Source organism: Myotis yumanensis, unplaced genomic scaffold, assembly GCF_028538775.1.
Source record: "Myotis yumanensis isolate MYYU_CA2020_CCGP unplaced genomic scaffold, mMyoYum1.0.hap1 SCAF_1, whole genome shotgun sequence".
NCBI classification, from domain to species: Eukaryota; Metazoa; Chordata; class Mammalia; order Chiroptera; family Vespertilionidae; genus Myotis; species Myotis yumanensis.
Genome location: NW_027223752.1, coordinates 143300667 through 143320968, shown reverse-complemented (window position 1 = coordinate 143320968; position 20302 = coordinate 143300667). Strand labels below are relative to the sequence as shown.

At 37.2% G+C, this 20302-nt stretch overlaps 1 protein-coding gene across 2 annotated transcripts in view; it reads right to left on the bottom strand.

Moving 5' to 3' along the window:
- Positions 1-9491: 9491 nt before the first annotated feature.
- PLXDC2 (plexin domain containing 2) overlaps positions 9492-20302 on the bottom strand; it is a 413522-nt gene continuing 402711 nt past the window's right edge. For both annotated transcript variants that reach the window (XM_070432569.1, XM_070432560.1), the window contains one exon: positions 9492-19442. In XM_070432569.1, coding sequence (XP_070288670.1) covers positions 19326-19442 — 117 coding nt within the window. In that variant the 3' untranslated portion in view covers positions 9492-19325. The remainder of the gene's footprint in view (positions 19443-20302) is intronic.

The window sequence follows — 20302 nt, the reverse complement described above, 5'->3', positions numbered from 1 at the left end:
TTGCAGTGAAATCTTCTCACTGTGGCCTGTTCACATCTCTGAGGCTTTATCTCTAATTTTTTACAGTCTTTGTCTCCACACTGGATCTGAAATCTGGATCTGCTCTTTAATAACATTTGACTGTAGGTTTGGTGCAGGCTTCATCTGTCTCTGGAAGTGAAACCACTTGATTTTCCAATTCCTTTCTTGAACTCAGGTTTGCTGAACTTTGTGATAACCACAAAACCCTTACTAACCATTAATTCTGAGGACAAGTCAGCAGGTAAAGTATTAACCTTATACAAACCAACAGACAACAACACAATAGAACTTATATGCATATGTGCATAACCCATGGACACAATAGTGTGGTGAAGGCCTGGGGGCGGTGTCCAAGTGAAGGAGGTCAATGGGGAAAGAAAGGGGAACATCTGTAATACTTTCAACAATAGAGATAAATAAAAACTAAAGAGAGAGAGAGAGATGCCCGCAAGGGCCTACATGATAAAATAAATGGATAAATGAATATAAATAAATAAATAAATAAATAAATAAATAAATAAATAAATAAATAAATTTGATTCCGTTACTTCGGGGACAGCACTTAAATTCAAACCTAAAATAACTTAATTAATAAATTTATATTGACTAGAAGAGAAATGATATGTGTCATTATCCTGTTTCGTTCTCCTTGAGGAGGAAAGTTAACCTCTTCTTCAGGCAGTCTTGATTGTCTGGGTTGCCCTAGGATTTTTAGACAATGCAAAAGAGAGTTCTTGTATAGATGGGTATACCTTGGCAGGTCTATCTGACTTCACATGGAAATTTGTCAAATTGTGCTGTGCTGTTACTTTTGGGGAAAATAAATGTATAATTTGCTAAAAGGGAGTGGGCATTACGCACATGCTGATGGGCTTGAGTTTTCTTCCATGAACATGGTATGTTCTTCCATTTGTTTTTCTGCCAATGCCATGATGTTTTGATTATCATAGCACTGTAGATAATTTGGAGTTAGGTAATGTGATAGTTCTGGCTTCATTCTTTTTTCTCAGGATTGTTTTGGCTATTCAGGGTCTTCTCTGGTTCCATACAAATCTGATATTTTTTGTTCTGTTTCTTAAAATAATGACATTTGGATTTTGATGGGGATTGTATTAAATCTGTATATTGCTTTGGGTAATATGGGCATTTTAACTATCTTGAGTCTTCCAAACCATGAACACAGAATATCTTTTCATTTCATTGTTGTTTTTCAATCTCTTTTAATAATGTTTTGTAGTTTTTAGTATATCCTTTGTTAAGTTCCAAGTTCATTACTAGGTATTTTATTCTTTTGGTTGCAATTGCAAAGGGAATTTTTTCCTCTCTATTTCTGGTTTCATTGTTAGTATATATAGGAAAGCAGTGGATTTTTGCACATTGATTTTGTACCTGCAACTTTACTATATTTGTTTCTTCTTTCTAATAGTTTTTTGGTGGAGTCTTTAGGGTTTCTATATACAAAGTTATGTCATTTGCAAAATGTTACACTTTTACTCTTTCTTCACAATTTGGATGTCTTTTATTTCTTTCTCTTGCCTGATTGCTCTGGCCAGGACTTCCAGAACCATGTCCATGCGAGTAGGCATCTGGTCTTGCTCCGGATTTTAGAGGAAAAGCTTTCAGTTTTTCACCATCGTGTATGACATTGGCTGAGGTTTGTCTTGTATGGCTTTTATTATGTTGTTGTCCTTTCCTTGTATACACATTTCATTGAGTGTTTTATTTCTGAATATATGTTATATCTTAAAATGCTCTTTCTTCATCTATTGACAAGATCATATAGATTTTTATTCTTTGTTTTGTTAATATGGTGTATTACATTGGTTGATTTGCATATTTTGTATCATCCTTGTGCCTTGGAATGAACCCCTCTTGATCATGTTATTTTTTAAAATATATTTTTATTGATTTCAGAGTAGAAGGGAGGAGGAGAGAGAGAGATAGAAACATCAATGATGAGAGAAAAATCATTGATTGGCTGCTTCCTGCACACTCCCCAATGGGGCTGGAGCCTACAACCCGGACATGTTCCCTGACTAGGAATTACTGTAAACTGACCTTCTGGTTCATAGGTTGAAGCTCAACAACTGAGCCATGCCACCTGGGCAGTCATTTATTATTATTATTTTTAATGTATTGTATTTGATTTGCTGGTATTTTGTTTGGGATTTTTGCATCTATATTCATTAGAGATATCAGTCTGTAGTTTTCTTTTTTAGTGTTATCTTTGCCACTTTTTGGTATCAGGACTATGTTGGCCTCATAAAATGTGTTAGGAAGTATTGTCTTTTCTTCAATATTTTGGAGAGTTTGAGAAAAATAAGCAGCAAATCATCTTTGAATGTTTGGTAGAATTCACTAGTGAAGACATCTGGTCCTGGACTTCTATTTTTTAGAGGTTTTTGATGGTTGTTTCAATTTCATCAATGTTAATTGGTCTGTTTAGATTTTCCAATTCATCATGATTCAGTCTAGGAAGGTTATATATTTCTAGGAACTTATCCGTTTCCTCAAGGCTATGAAATTTGGTGGCATCTAGTCTTTCATAGTATTATAGTATAGTCCTTAGTATATCCAGTGATGACTTCTCCTCTCTCATCTATGATTTTGTTTATATGGGTCTTTTCTCTTTTTCCTTAGTGAATCTAGCCAGGAGTTTATCAATTTTATTATTTTTTTTTTAAAGAATCAGCTCTTTGTTTTATTAATTTTTTGTATAGTCTTTTTGTTCTCTAATTCACTAAATTGTGCTCTAATTTTCATTATTTCATTTCTTCTGCTTACTTTGGGTTGCTTTTGTTCTTCTTTTTCTCATTCTTTAAGATGTGACATTAGGTTGTTTACTTGGGTTTTATCTTGTTTGTTGAGATTGGTTTGTAATGATATAAACTTCCCTCTTATTACTGCTTTTGCTGCATCCCAGAAGTTTTGATACATCATATTGCCATTCTTGTTTGTCTCTCTATATCTTTTGATCTCACTTTTTATTTCTTCTTTGACCCAGTCATTTTTAGTAGTATGCTGTTTAATCTCAACATATTTGTGGGTTTCTTTACTTCCTTTTTTGCTATTGATTTCTAATTATAAAGCATTGTGGTCAGAGAATATGTTTGGTATTATATCACTCTTCTTGAATTTGTTGAAGATAGTTTTGTGACCTGACATATCTTTGAGAATGTTCTATGTGCACTGGAAAAGAATGTATAATCAGATGTTGTGGGATGAAAGGCTCTGTAAATGCCAATTATGTCCACTTGGTTTAATGTGTCCTTTAAGGCCAATATTCCTTTTTTTAAAATTTATTTATTTTTGTTGAAAGTATTACAGATGTCCCTTTCCCCCCCCCTCATTGATCCCCCTCCACCCTCCACGTATTACCCCTCCATGCCAATATTTCTTTATTGATTTTCTGTTTGGATGATCTATTTAGTGCTATCAATGGAGTTTTAAGATCCCCAACTATGATTGTTTTTGTCTGTTCCTCCCTTTGGTTCTATTAGTAGCTTCTTTATATATTTCAGGGCTCCCTGATTGGGTGCATGTATATTAAGAAGTGTTAGGTCTTGTTGGTGTAGTGTCCCTTTATCATTATAAAATGTTCATTTTTGTCTCTTGTTACCTTTGTTATCTTGAAATCTGTTTTGTCAGATATAAGTATGGCTACACCTTTACATCTGTGGATGTTATGTGCTTGAAGAATCATTCCATCCTCTTACTTTGAGTCTAACTTTGTCTTTGCAGCTTAGTTATATATTCTGAAGGCAGTATATGGTTGTTGTTTTTTAAAATCCAACCTGCTACTCTGTGCCTCTTTATTGGTGAATTCTGTCCATTTACATTTAGGGTAATTATTGATGTATGAAGATTTTCTATGATCATTTTTATCTTTTGTTTTATGGTATCTCTGTGCCTCCATTGGTTATTTCCCTTTGTGTTTCTGTCTGTTGTTTTTCTTGGAGGGATTCCATATTTCTTTCCTCTGTTTCCTCTTTTCTTAAGCTACATGTCTTAGTTTGGGTTTTATGTGTGTGGTTACCATTAGGTTTATGAAAAAGAAAGATTTATATATTCAGTAGTCCTCTTTCTTTTGAATGCATCTGATCTCCATCTTCCTTGGCAAATTCAGACTTTCACCTCCTCCACTTTCATGTTTTTGTTGTCTCAAATTATCTCTGTTTATGCTGTAAATTTGATGGTGATCTTAAGCATAGTTTTGTGACCTTTTGTTCTTTGTTTCAGGAAGAAAAACCCCTTCAGGATTTCCTGCAATGGAGGTTTCTGGTGATAAATTCCCTCAGCTTCTATATGCCTGGAAAAGTCTTTATTTATCCTTCATATTTAAAGGATAACTTTGTTGGATATAGTATTCTTTGCTGGTAATGTCTCTTGTTCAGTAGTTTAAATATTTGGTTCTACTTTTTTTTTTTAATTAAATCTTTATTGTTCAGATTACATTTGTTCCTCTTCCCCCCCCCCAAAAAAAACTCCCCTCCTCCCAGTTCCCGCCCCACCCTCCGCCCTCACTCCCCACCCACTGTCCTCATCCATAGGTGCACGATTTTTGTCCAGTCTCTTCCCGCATCTCCCATTCCCCTTTCCCCCCCAAGAATAGTCTGTCCATTCCCTTTCTATGTCCCTGATTCATTATAATCACCAGTTCATTCTGTACAACAGATTATTTATTCACTTGATTTTTAGATTCACTTGTTGATAGATGCATGTTTGTTGTTCACAATTTGTATCTTTGCCTTTTTCTTCTTCCTCTTCTTAAAGGATACCGTTCAGAATTTCGTATAATACTGGTTTAGTGGTGATGAACTCCTTTAGCTTTTCCTTATCTGTGAAGCTCTTTATCTGACCTTCAATTCTGAATGATAGCTTTGCTGGATAAAGTAATCTTGGTTGTAGGTTCTTGGTATTCATCACTTTGAATATTTCTTGCCATTCCCTTCTGGCCTGCAAAGTTTCTGTTGAGAAATCAGCTGACAGTCGTATGGGTATTCCCTTGTAAGTAATTGAGTCTCTTTCTCTTGCTGTTTTTAAGATTCTCTCTTTGTCTTTTGCTCTTGGCATTTTAATGATGATGTGTCTTGGTGTGGTCCTCTTTGGATTCCTTTTGTTTGGGGTTCTCTGCGTTTCTTGGACCTGTAAGTCCATTTCTTTCACCAGGTGGGGGAAGTTTTCTGCCATTATTTCTTCAAATAGGTTTTCAATATCTTGCTGTCTCTCATCTTCTGGCACTCCTATTATTCTGATATTAGTCCGCTTGAAGCTGTCCCAGAGGCTCCTTACACTATCTTCACACTTTCGGATTCTTTTTTCATTTTGCTTTTCCAGTTGGGTGTTTTTTGCTTTCAAATCTTTGGTTTGATTCTTGTGCTCCTCTGGTCTGCTATTGGGTATAATATTCTTTATTTCAGTCCGTGTATGCTTACTTTCTAATTTCTTTATCGTAGCATTGAGGGTCACATTAGTTTTCGTGAGGCTCTGCTCAAGTTTATTGCAAGCCCTCAAAATTGCGATTTTTAGCTCCATATCCTCCATTTCTGTCATGTTTTTTTGTCTCCGCATCTTTTATGCTTTCTTGGTGCACCCCCTTGTGGTCTTTGTGCACAGTCTTGTTCTAGTTAAGCCTTAATTGTTGTAGTTAATACTAGAGGGATTTGACCATGAGGCCAACTGGCTGTGAGAATCAGCTGTGGGAAAACTTCAGTCCTCTGGGGAGGTGCTAATCTAGCCTTTGCCTGAGGCGATCCGGCAAATGGCTCTGCACAGGGCTTGGGCGGGGCGGGCTCAACAGGGCGGGTGGAGGGAGCAGCTATGGCTGCTCTCAGTCTGTCCCCAGGGGCTCCGCCTCTCTGTCCCAGCAACCACTGCAAACCTCGGAGGGACCGTAGCCAGACAGTCCCGCTTCTCCCGTTTGAGTCTGGGTCCCTAGAGACTCGCCCGGATCTGTAGCCCAGAGTCTGAGACTCCCTCCTGATTGAAAACGACAACCGCGCCCTCAGCCACCAGCCCGCTTTGCGCACGCACCACTGTACCTTTAAATTTTCCACACTGCGCCTCTTCTGAGCCTCGTAATGCTGTTGTTTTTCCTTCTAGTTGAAGAGTCTCTCCTCAGCCAGCCTTCCTGTGGTTCTGGTTGATGTCCATTCCGTCTTTTAGTTGTATTTTTGAAGTGGTTGTTTGCAGCAGCAGTCTCCGGTGTTTACCTATGCTGCCATCTTCGATTCTCCCTGGTTCTACTCTTTTATGGCTTGTAGAATTTCTGCTGAGAAGTCCCATGATAAACAAATTGGCTCCCCTTTATAGGTTCCTTTCTTCTTTTCCCTGGCTACCTTGAAAATTCATTATTTGTCATTAATTTTTGACAGGTTCAATACAATGTGCCTTGGAGAAGGTCTCTTTGGATTGAGGAAACTAGATGTTCTGTTTGCTTCTTGGATTTGAGGATCTACTTCTTTCCACAGGTTTTGGAAATTCTCAGCCACTATTTGTTTAAATGAACTCTCCATTTCCTTCTCCTTCTCTTCTCCTGGTGTGCCTATTATTCTTATATTGCTCTTTCTGATAGAGTCAGACAGTCCTTGCAGAGTTCTTTATTTTTTTTTTTTATGCTCAAGTCTCTCTTTTATTCCCTCTGTATAAGTTTTAGATTTCTATCTCCTTTTCTCCACCTGGTCCACTCCATTTTCTATGCTGCTAGTTCATTCTTGATTTCTTTTATTGAGTTCCTCATCCCCAGAATTTCTGTTTGGTTCTTTTCTAAAGTTTTAATTTCTTTGGTAAAGTATTCATTTTGTTCATTAATTTGTTTTCTGCATGCATTAAATTGCCTGTTTGTATTTTCTCATATCTTGTCAAGTATTTTGTAGAACTGCAATCTTGAATTCTCTCTCATTTACATTACCTATTCCCATGTCCTTGAGTTTATTTTCTGGAGATTTTTTCATTTTCTTTCTGAGCTGTCTCATTATGTTAGTTATTCATGGTATTCAATGCATTCCTTCTCTGTCTAGGCATCTATGTATGAGTTGCATTTCTCTAGCAGACTAACACAAAGAGATCTCTTATTTTCTAGTAGGTGGCACTGAATCACATTTTTGTTTACCTTCGTGAAATCCAAGTGCTGCCCTTGTAGCCACACACTGTCAATGCAGCTGCAATGCATGGGGGAAGAATAGGCTGGAGGAACCAACTTGCTTCTTTGTTGTTTTTCCCTTCCTGTCATGGCGACCTTGCTGGAGTGTCTCCCCTGTGGCCTGACCTGGGACTGCTCACAGAGTGCACTCTTTGCTCAGGAAAGGAAGAGATTCTGCAGTACCAGTTTTGGGGTTTGCAGATACAGTAATGTGCTCCACAACCTCACACAGAGAGTGAAGGACGGTGAGCTCTGGGAGGCTACAGGGTGGCAGGGTTTTTTGGCTTTGTTTCTCTGCCTGGAATGACAACCACTTGACAACCATAGCCACACACCCATGTTGTGTCCTTCCCAGGTCTCTGGGTTCAGCTGCAGTTCATCCTACTCACTTTTGCAGGAATGCCCATTGAATCTCTTTGCTCTTTCCAACTGAAGGGAGCACCAGCCACAACTGGCTCCCTCCCCTCTCCGGGCTGAGCCCCACCATGTGTTCCTGGCGGCAGGGCTGTGTCTATGGCTCATCTGAGCCCTTATTCCTTCCAACTTCCCCCTTTTGCTCCCATTTGCCCACCTTTAGGTATTTCAATGAGCAGATCTCTCAGCCTTGCTCATGCATTGGGCAAGGAATCCTGAGTAATAGCTGTTCAAATTGTTGAAACTTTAAGGAGAGAGACCAAGGGGATCTCTCACACCACCGTTCCTGTAACATCACCTGGATATCCTTCTAAAGTAGCTTGGATTATATGGCACCTCTGCTTAGAAACTTTCAGGAGAGAAAGTTGCTTTGAGGAGAGACTCTGAAGTCCTATGAATGTCATCAGGATTTTAACCCTCTGGTTTCAGCTTACTCATCAGCTATCTGCTCCTTGCTCCCCTTTCACAGTCAGTCTATTTGCTCACTACCACCCTGTTCTAATATGTCTGTGCTGTCCCTGGTGAAATTGTTCTCCCTTGTCAAGACCAAGTTCAAATATCAAATTGTTCTCACTTGTCAGACCAAGTTGTTCTGTGGGAACTCTCCTGACCCATTCCATACTGAATAAACTCTTCCCTTCTCTGTGACTTAAATTTACTGTGTAAATATTTCTATTCTGGGACTTATACTACATTATTTAGCATATTGGTTTAAATGTTTGTCTCTCCCTCTATACTGTAGGCTAACTAAAAGCAGGGACCTTGGTTTGTTTGTTTGTTTTTTTTTTTAGCTTTGTAGTCAAGCAGATTGCATAGCACAGGCTAGACATGTAATAAATGCTTGCTAAAACAAGGGGGAAACACTCCCAAGTACCTTTCAGAGGGTTCTGATTCTGAAATAAAGGACCAGTGAGGAGAAGACGTGGTCTCCAGATTCATTGGAGATACACCTACAGCTAATTTAAAAGTCGTATGATTGCCATTAGCACTTTTATTTGCCCTGCATTATTTAATGAAATGGTACACGTTAATGGTTTTTAAAAGCTCTGGCATTACTCTTTTTCTATTACTAGGGAAAGTTGCATGACTTGCATCAGCAATTTTTCACTTTTGGCATCATAAAGACAATTCACACCATTTACAATTGCAGTTCTGAATTTACTCCATGATATCAAAGAATAATGAATATAGTCTAAAAGATCCACACAGACGTAAGATTTAAAAAATCAGAATTGAGTTGCACAGAGCAATTGCTCAATCTTTGACTGGAATTCTTTCCAGCTTTTGGCACCTACTTCCTGGCCCTGGGTTCAGGACTGTACGTACTTGGTGTTGTTACAAAGATAGTTCAATAGTAATGGATGAGGAAACAGGGAAACAATATTTGGAATTCATAACATCTCACTCCAGACATTCTATGTAAATTAGCTGAGGCACACATCCAAAAGCCCCTGAGAAATACATACAATCATTTCCATTTTGGGAAAGGGGATAGAATAATTGAGCAACTTCAATAATTCATTTGAAAACTCATTGGAGCTCATAAACCAAGACGAGTGACAGAGACAAAAGCTGAACTGAAACACCCTGACTTATTCCAGTATTAGGATTTAAACTGGCAGCTAAAAACTCTCTGATCCAGAAGAACTCAGCATTTGAGCTCTGTGGGTTGTGGACAGGGATCAAGTCTCCACACATTTGCATCTATGCCATTCTAGGTCCTTCATTTTCTACAGTATTCTAGTTGGTATTGGTACCCTCACTAGGACAGGCTCAGAAGAAAAAGGATTTCCTGTTGTGTCCTTATCCTGTAGCTCTGGACACTTCACTGATTGTCTTCTGCAATAGGTAAAATGTTTCTAAAACCAAAGGTGGAAATGAAACAAAAATATGTTGAAAGACAAGGGTAAACATATTTAAGAAATTAAAACAAAATGATCATTTATTGTTTTTAATATGTAGTTAAATATGACAGCAGTATTACACAAATTGTTCCCTTCTCCCCTTTCTAAAATCCCAAATTTGTTGACTTCAACTGAAAGTGAAAAAAAAAAATAGAACAAAACATGATTTAATTCTGAAGATAGCATTCAACAGAGAAAACACAGGTAACAATTGGTCACCACCTGCTTCCAGACCTTTAAAGATGAATTCTGTCACGATGGTGGTCGATACACTGGCTTTCTTACAAAATTATTACTAGGGAAAGAAAAAGATTTGCCATGTAGTGTAAGTAGAACCAGAAGAATTATAGAAAAACTTGACTTAAGAAGCTGTGTGAAGAACACTTAATGAATTATTGCAATCATAGGGATCTTCAGATAGCAAATCAATGAACTATAAGGAAATACATTCAAACTTAGATAATTTTTCTTACAGTGAAAATAATCAAGAAGCTTGCAGAAGTATGTAGCATCTGAATTACGGAATTTAAACAGTGGATTTCAGTAGAGATCACACCTCTTCTGCTATCAGACACCATTAGTGCAAATTTAGATACAATCATTTTTACATTTGCAGGTTCAGGTACATCAAGCATGAGGTCATTGTGGAATATGCGTACGTTATTTTTTCATGAAGAATTCAGCCTTGGAATGTCTTATTAACATAGAAAAGGAAACAAAAATGATGCCCAGAGGACTGGAGTAACTTCAAAATGCTCAGTTTTTCAAGCACTGTATTAAATTAAGTTTTGGAAAACCTCTGCAAAATTAACCTTCACCTGAAAAGCTTGTCCTTGATTTGCTGGAAAACAGTGAGAAACTGGCTTGCAATGTGCTGTGCTCACCCACACAGTCTCTCCTCTTGTTTGAGGCTGACTGAGTTTAGAAGGTCAGATTTCCCCCGCAGTGTTCTCTCTCAGCAGCACCACAGTGGGCTTTGTGATCCTGACAAAGGGGACAATTATACCCACTTCGAAAGGCATTTACAAATATTCTGTGTGCTGGTGCAACTGGCATAAAACGCAGACAGCCCCCTGGGTGTCCAACTTTTCCTTTCACACTTCAACATTTCAAATTACTACAAGCAGAATTACCAGAAACAGCAGTAAATTCCTGGCATTGGGAGTTCCCATGATCCCAGCTGGCATGCAAAAAAGGCTGTCTTTTTCCCCCCCTGAAAATAATGTACTTCCCAGGCACTGTCCAAATACCTCAAATGAGGCAAATGAAAGATTTGTTTTGACCAACCTCTGAAAAAACTGAACCCTGTCAGACAGGGCCCCAGGATTTAGTGATAATATATACAAAATGTCTGCGTCTAAAGAAACTTAATTCATTGCCCTAAAATGATTTTAACATTTCTTAGCAAGAGAAGCTCTGATTTCACATAATGGTATTTTCAGAGTCGCCTGGTGGAGGACACTTAATTTGAGAATTTATTGCCCAGCCACTAATATGACAAACTGAGTGTATTTTTGTTCAAACACCTTGAAAATGATGACTTAGACTCAACTATAATGTCTAGACAATATTCCTTGAGTCTGGGTCCTGCGATGGTCAAACTTCATAGAGATCTAGCTAGGAGTCATAGTTGAAAGTTCCCTTTCTTATCTTTTCCTCAGAAAAGTTACTTCTGTTTTCATTGTATCTTATTGCCTGTGTATGGTTGGCTCCCTCGTGGTCCCTGGGATAAGGGAACCAAAGAACATTCCTTGTAAGTCACAGGAAGATAATTCCTTGTATCTTCACAGGAAGATACAAGTCTCTTTTTGGTTATTCCCTGACCGTAAGTAACCCAATTCCCTACAGCAAAGGCCTCGGCGATTTATAATGAGTGCCATAGAAGTACAGGCAGGTGATGGCTGAGTTTTAGAGGAGCTAGGGGCATCCTTTGCTTTCTGTATGCCATGTGTTTCTAGCATAATTGGCAGGATCTGTGCTCCAGTATCTGAATGACCTAAATTTGAGCTGAACCTAATTGAATATTTATTTGCACGTTGCTCTGAAGAAGTTGAAAACTCTGCTTGGTAGCATATTTTGATATTTATTTTTTCTCTGAATTATCCCCCATCCACCCACTCCTATGTTTATATCTCTCCCCACATAGCAAACTTCTAAAATTAGTTTCATGCTATGTGTCTATTCCATAGGCACAACAGGTTTTTAGCTGGGTGATGAATAAGAGATATAAATACATAGTTTTATAATGCTTGGGGACTGAGAGACTATGTTTAAAAATCAACATGGCACGTCAAAATTTTTTACTGTATTTCCTTAGGAGAGAATTTCTTTTAGTAATTCTCAAATGCTAATAAATCTTAGAAATTAGAAAAAGATGAGTACTAGCACATGGTTTGCATTATTTTTTCCAGCCTTTTGTTCTGGATTTAAAGGAACATAAATCTTTCAGTGTAGACAGTGATCTGGAAATTAACAAGAATTAACATTGAGAAGCCAATGATGATGTAATTCACAAACTTCTAGGGAGAATTGATTCAAAAAATTAGGTAACTTTACTCTCATAATTACCACCTTACTTCTTGGCAATAATCATTGTGAGAACAGTGGGCACTAAATGGTTTAAAAGTTATGTGAGGCAATAACAAGGCAATATTACAATTTAATTTGAAATTGAATATCCACTTAACCAAAATGTTAAGTAACACCATACTGTCTGATAGAACAGTACTAGAGTAGAAAATTATATAGACACTTGAGGCTCTCCTCAGTTATGCTTTTCTGATTTCCGTGATTGTCTTATGAGAGCTCACTTGTCCGTATTCTATACCCTTAGACTTACTTTGCAATGAAGGCTTTCAATTGTGTGTCCATACCAGCAACTTGTAGTCAATAATTATGAATGCTTTCAACGTCTGGTTAGGCTTTTAGCAAAGGAATAAAGGGAGACATGATATTCCAGTTGGGTGTTTGTTGTTATTTGTGGGAATATCAAGAGGCTGACTTTGTATAACTTCTCCAGGTATCTTAATTGGTGCAGAAGAGACACAAGTACAAATGGATGGGATTCGGATTTATACATAGGAAATGAATGACCCTACAGGAAAACTGACATAAGGCACATCAAATTAGTAAAAACTTTGGCCTGACTTGAAACTCCCAATTTTCAGTTACTTGGGACAGTCAAATGTTTTGTTTTTGTTTTTGTCCCCACAGAGGGCCCCCCTCCAAAAAAAAAAAAAAATCAGCATCAGAAATAGAAAGCTCATCCAGATATACTTAAAATTAGAAACGCCAAACTTCAACTTCTCTGCATATTTGGAAGGCAAAGATAAAGGAACAAGATTTGTAGATGTGTGAAGTGACCAAGAGAAAACACCTCAAAGCAAAGTCTCTGAGATACTACAGTCTCTGAGATACTACAGTAAGTCCACAAACTGAAGCAAATATTTCCACAGTAGCTGTTATAGCAGCAAACATAACTGCCAAACAGCCTAATCTCTAGGTACCAAGTTTCCAGAGATAACTAATCTCCCAAAACATTTGTAAAGTCAAGAGATGAAGAAATAGATAAGGATATGATGCTGGGTTGTGGCTGAAATAGTGACTTTTTACAGTCCCGTCTAATGCAAAGAGTTTATGATTCCAAGCCTTATTGTAAATGGAAACCTATCTATGATAAACATTAAGTGATAAGGGAAACCGAAAATTTCCTTTTTTTATCCTGATATATTTTGCTCACTAGCTAATTCAGTAGATTTCCCAATCCCTCCAGGGGACATTAGTTGTCACAACTGCATTGTTGTGTGCGTGTGAGAGAGAGAGAGAGGAGAGAGAGAGAGAGAGAGAGAGAGAGAGAGAGAGAGAGAGAGCGCACTCCTGGCATATTGTCTATAGAAGCTCTGGAAACTGACACAACAACCTACAATGCTCAGGAGGACTTCCACCCCTACTCCCCAACAAAGACTAATGAGCCCCAAAGTGTCAACAGTGCTGAAGTTGAGGACACTTGAGATGGTCTAATAAATGACAAAGAGCCACACACCTCTAAAGTGCAAATGCTTCTTTGATACACTGGTGTTTCTGGAATATCTTAAAAAATACGATGTTGATAATTTTAAAAAATGCAACTGATGTTGGTGCAAGAAGGTGAACTATTATGCTTAGTCAGAAAGAATTCAAGTGTCCTGGAAAGTTCTCCTGTGTCCAGCACAACTTTGAATATATAATTTTCTTCTCATTAATGAAATTAACACATTATTTAAAATAGAGCAAACAGCACAGATGTGCATGCAATGATGTCCCATTTTTCATAAACATTCTTCAGGCAAATACTTGATAGTTCCTTATCTAAGTAGGATAGAAAATTGGAATTGGATAGGGAAATAATATTGATCGTACCTTCTTGCCAAATTGTGTTTGAGGATTTTACCATACTACAAACAATTATCACTATTTGTATTTATTACTATATGCCACAAGATCTTCAATAAATATTTAAGTTGATTGAGTGGTTAGATGAATAAACAAATAAAGGAATGAATGAAAGTGCTCTTTAAAATGTAAAGTGCTTTACAAACACAATGTAGTATGAGTATATATGTAATAGGTAATGCTGCAGACCTCTTAATATTTGCTCAAAAAAACAACAACAAAAAAAACAAAAAACCTTCTCAGGACAAAAAAAAAGTTCAGACAGTTTAGAAAGCAAATAAAAATTGTGATTATATAAATGATAAGAAAACCTGCTATGAATATCATTCATTTTCAGGTACATTGGGGAAGAAATGAAACAAAGGAAGAAAAAATTTAAATGGCAATAGAGAAATAGTATTGTTAACTTAGATAGTAACAGGTAGGAGTCGGGAGGGGGGAGGAACCTGAAAACCCAAACAAAGATCCTGTAAAAGCTAGAACTTGAAACCACAGGTTGTTATTAAAATGGCGCCATTCTTAAAGCAGCAACATGATAGAGGAAGATTGGTCCACTGTTCTACAGGACATAGTAGACAGTCATACAGCACATAAAGCTAGAATTTAGAAGGACTGTGCCTTCTTAACTGCTTGGTTGACCTTACATGCTGACAAAGGAGTATGGACAAGGAGAACTTGAACAAAAATAACCTGACAGGAGTTTCAAGTTCAAGACCTAGTTATGACAATGTGAAAATTACTTTTCTCTCTTGGACTCAATTTTCTTATCTGTGAAATGAAAAAGTTGAATTAGATGACCTCCCATGATTCTGGCATACAGATGCTGATGCCAAGAGTGGGGGCAGGGATGAGAAAGAAAAAGCAAGAGCAATCATTTGAAATTAGTAAAGCACACAAAGTAATAAAATATCTGAAAAATGTCTGAAGAAATACAAAGCAAAATAACATTTTACAGGAGCAAGAAATCATAACCACAGGATATATTTTTCAGTTAATCTTATTTAAATATTCATTTCTTATCGTGGAATGGATGTGTCTTGAACCATAACATAGCTTATAGCAAAACTTTTTCTCAAATATGCAATAAGTCCTAGGAGCATCACCAAATTTATGCTTCTTCAAAACGAGGAAATAAGAAGAATTTTTTTTTTGCCAACAGTTTAATAAATTATACTCATCTGAGAAAATGTATTATCTGCATATTAGCATAATTTAAATTAATTTTATTCCTTTTATGCAATATATAGTCTTCATTTGCAAATTTTTACAATTAAAATTAAGTTCCACATATTTATATTTTAATGTGACAGCCCCTTCCTTACATTTGTGTTACAGGGATAAAAAATATTTAAAGTTATTTGCGTTTGAGGTATTTCCTTCTAAAGGGAAGCCTGCTGATCGGCTCCTAAGCCTCCCTTTGCTGTGAAGAATAAACTGGGAAATTAGAAGAAGCTAGAGATGCTAATGACTCTACTTAATAAAGAAGTGAGCCAGTTGAAGTATGAACATAGAGGCCTTTGGTGTGGGAGAGGACAGATGGTTGGGAGAGAAGTCACGTAGAGGAATTAGTAAGAGAAAATATTAAGATGGGCAAAGAGAAACTTAAGTAATTTGTGTCTGCTTTGAAAGTATTCCCCTTTGGCAGTTTTTCAAGAAATGTATTGATCTGATTGTCTTTGAATGCTTTGTGTATTGATGAACATTTTTTCCTCAATGCAAATGTGTGCTGGTACTGAACCAAGAGCTGTGCTTTATTTGGGTGGCATTGACATATGGTTTTAAAAGTCTGTACATTTAGTCAATCTGCATAATAATCATCTTGCAGGAAAGATAGGATGCATATATTTTTATTTTCCCAAATTGCAAACTCTACTCATGGAGATTAAAGTGATTTTGCCAAAATAACATAGTGGACACTCAGAGTTGTATCAGCTGGTATTTTTTTTTTTCATTTTTCCATCATGCCTCTCTGAAATAAAAATGCTTAGTTTAGCTAAGAACTACCAAATCTTCTTTATCCTCCTCCTTTTTCCTCAAGGGAGGGGGCTGGAAGGAAAGATCCCTATAGCACCACATAATAGAATTTCTGTGACGACAGGGAGATTCTGTATTGTCCAACATGGCAGCCACAAGCCACATGTGGCTATTGAGCACTTGAATGTGACTAGTGTGAGTGAAGAAATGAATTTTTATTTAATGTTAATTAATTTACATTCAAATCACCACATTTGTCTAGGGAATATAAGATTGGACAGCCAGCTCTAGAAGCTACATGTGACAGATTAACAAATGCCCTAGGTATCTTGAACTAAAATAATAACTGGGGCAAATTGTAGGTTATCATGTATCTTTAGTTTTCCATTTGTTAATATATCTGGAAGTCTATACCCTTTATAAACAAACCAACATTGTGGTCACAGCTATCTGGTTGACTTAAAGTATTTTTCTTGACTTTTAGTACTTTTATCTAATCATTGAATATTATTTTTGCAAATAATGAAGATGAATAACTAACTCCCTGTATAGTACCATTCACTTGATTTCTGCAGAAGTTTGCATGTTTTCCTTTGCTACTTTTAATTTTTAAAATTGTGATTCTCTCTCTACGCTCATAGTTTATTAAGCAGTGTACAGATGTGTCCTTTTTAATATATTATATATGTACAGTTCAAAGTATCAGCATCTATTCTGAATTTCCCGAAACTTTGTGTATGTCTGCTCTTCTGTTTCAATAAATGGTCACCAAGAAGGAAACAGAGACATATAAAATAGATTGAAAATTTCATGAAAAAAAGGGATTCAGCCAGCCTTTCCCCTTACCGCTAAAGGATTCATGCACAACAGAAACATCTCACCACCTTTAAGTCTCTGTTCTGTAAGGAAGCTTTCCCATACTTCAGCAGCCTTTTTCCTTCCAAAAATTGTATCTATCACTTGGTGCTTTAGTTCACTGAACAATTCAGAGGGTTTTATGTTTTTCTACAGAATGGCCGATTGTCTTGAATAAAAAATGGAAGAGCCCTAACCGGTTTGGCTCAGTGGATAGAGCATCGGCCTGCGGACTGAAAGGTCCCAGGTTCGATTCAGGTCAAGGGCATGTACCTTGGTTGCAGGCACATCCCCAGTTGGGGGTGTGAAGGAGGCAGCTGATTGATGTTTCTCTCTCATCGATGTTTCTCTCTATCCTTCTCCCTTGCTCTCTGTAAAAAATCAATAAAATATATTTTTTTTAAAAAAGGAAGATGGGAGCATATAAAGATAACATTACTATTTCAAAGAGTTGTGTAAGAAGTTGGATATATAGGCAGGGTTTATATAACTGTCAATCAACTGCTGTGAGAAGCCACGCCTACCACAAAAGCTAGTGAAAGAAGCATCATCTTATCCTAAAAGGAATCGTCTAAGTGTCCCTTATGTCTTTGTAGAATACCAGTTGCACCAGTTACATTGGCAAGTCATTTGGTTATCGCTATCTGATCAAACCTACTCCACAAAAAAATAAGTTGGGATAGTTCATATAAACTGAACGAAGCTACGCAGAGAGATTGTCATCACATCCTTCAGTCACCTTGTCTGTCAATTTTTTTTGCAATTATTAACTAAGTACTTAGGAAAAAATTACCACCCTCAACAGGTACTTAAAAATATAAAACAAACTGCATGGGATGGAAAATGACACTAGTTTACATGAGACAGTTGTGTACATAAATATGATACTGTTAGTGAGCTGCTGTCATTCAATGTCGACACTGTGTACAAGACGTCAAACTGTTAGTGAAGTGCTGTTTAAGAGATCTCTGCTTCTTGATACCAGAATCTGCAAATGGTAGACATTGTACCCTATCAAAACCAACAGCTTCTTGGCACAGGATATAAGTTTCATGGGTCAAGATGTGATGAAGTTGTACACACAGTACCTTAATTTAAACTTTAGGAGCTCAGTATTTAGATATTAGCCACTTTTCTCCTCAAAAGGATGCCTTTCATTCAGGGGGAAATTGCAAGATCTGGATTTTCTTTACAGGGCAAATGACAGCTCCATTTAAGGAGTGTTGGGCATCTGGTTTATTTAGCCAGGGAGGGAAGGAGTCGATATGAATGAAAGGGTGGCTCAAATAGGCAGGACAATGATTGGCATTGCAACCAATTGAACCACTTTTGCTAAGTGACATAAAAATATTCTAATATTAAGGATTATTTTACAACTCTATGGAAGTATGCAGTAATGCACCTTGCATTTGTTTTGTCTTGATGACAAAAATGCACTCTTAGAGTCACAAGAGCCTGCCTTGTGTTAGTTATAAAGAAAAATATATTTATATATATTTATGTAACTACTATGTGCTTTAAAGAAAATTACTGTATGATTCAGCAGGGTTCTTTCATTCTTTTATCACCAGGGATATGCTGACTTGAATGGCTTCTTAGAAGGGAATCGACAATGAAATGGGCCTTTAGTACTGAAACGGCAAAAAGTAAAAAATACCCATATACTAAGAATCCCTTAACATTTTTGTTTAAAAAGTGATTAAGGAACTACTCATCCTTTTGTTTCCTTCAGCCAAGAGCAACTGTGGCTTCATAGGACTTCACAGTTGGGAAATGGAGGCAATGCTTCGTAAAGCAAATCAAGTTTTATTCTGAGGAGCGAGAATAGAAAGCCTCATTTGCTACTCCCTCTTCCCTAATCCTTAGCTAACAGGTTGGAAATTCTATCACAGCTCATAAAAGGGCATTCATTAACAAGGAAGAGGGAAGCATAGTTTAAACCTCCTGTGCAGATAAAAGGTTCATCCTATAAAGTAATGAACCTGTTGGAACAGGTGGATGTAGACCAGAAAAAACACAATCCTTTGGCCACATGTCTGATGAAAAGATAGAAAATTTCTTATTTTGTGTTTGTGTTTGTTCCTGCGTGAGCTATTTTTCTCAGCAATCTTGACATTCATCATTGCTCTTTTGGGTGGAAGGGTTCCGGCTTTGGAACACAGTTATCTTTGAGACATCAGAGAAGAGTATATGAACCAAAGGTGTAGATCCTTTGTGAACTAAAGCTTTGTTATTAGTGTTTTTGTTCTCGATCCCTTTGCAACCCTGCACCTAAGCCGATGGCACTGTAATCTTGTCATAATTCTGGGACGTCCACACGAGATGTTCTGGGTGAACTATAGTTGCCATCCTCAAAGGAATTCTATGTTCAGTGGTAAATGGTGGCTTGTATACGTTTTAGTTTTTCTCTTACCCTTCCTGGGCTGGGCTTGTCCAAAAATCTTGTTTCCTTCAGGCTACAGCAGCTTAGGGCTCCCTGTGTGTGTGTATGTGTGTGTTTGTTTTTTTTTTGTCTTAATGGTATAGGAAAAGTTTTAGTCTTAACACCTGTAAGCCAGCACTGGTGCTGTTCTGTCCTAGAAATCTTAGCACTGCTCTGATACAATAAAACCTTCCTTCTCTCCCACTGGTTCAACTTCAGCATAGGCTGGGTGGCCAGAACCTCTTCGAAACTTCATCGCAGGCCATCTGCTTGGGCGCCTCTAAAAGAGAAAATGAAAACACAATGAACACCAGGGTGGTGATCACATCAGAAGAAAATATATTTGCCAAGTAGTTTAGATTAACTTCTCAATTAAATTTAGTGATATGTGAAATTCTCTCTTATTACCACCACAGCTGGAATTATATACCCACAAAGCCCCATGACTGAATTTCCATTATGGTACCATCAGCCCCTCTTAGGTGACAGATATTTGCCATACCTACCCCCATCGGATGTAGAGCTTCTCAAAGGTAAGCTTTATGTCTTATGCATATTTACGTCTAAAAGATCCTACAAGTGCCCAAATATAACTAGGCAAAAATGAACTGTAGTAGAAAAAATGTCTTCTTACTATGTAGCCACTGACACTTTCTCTTCTCTAGAAGTCAATAATGACATCATTTCATTTTATTAATTAACTTACTCAAAACTCAAGGCCATAAAATTCTGCAGGGTACTTAGAAGTGTACCTCAAATTAGGTGCCAGATTTTCTGGCAAATAAACTAAAAGGAAAACCACTTAATATCTTAAAAAAATATTTATTAAGCTGAGACTTCATATATATTACTTTTTGTGCTTGAACATGAACAAATGTCATGCCCTGAAAACTGAATCCAGCTTCGGAGGGCATGAACCATCCTGACCTTATGAGCTCAATAATTGCCCATATGGTCACTAGTCCTAAAATGCAGGTTATTTCTATAGACAAAGGACTGCATGTCTCCCCAGTACTCCATCCATCAAACAAACACTAAAATTCATTTTATGGTCACAATGACACTAGAAACTATTAGTCTTCTTCTTATATCTACAATTTTAGAGTAAATAATATAATAAATATTGAAGGAAGTTTATTT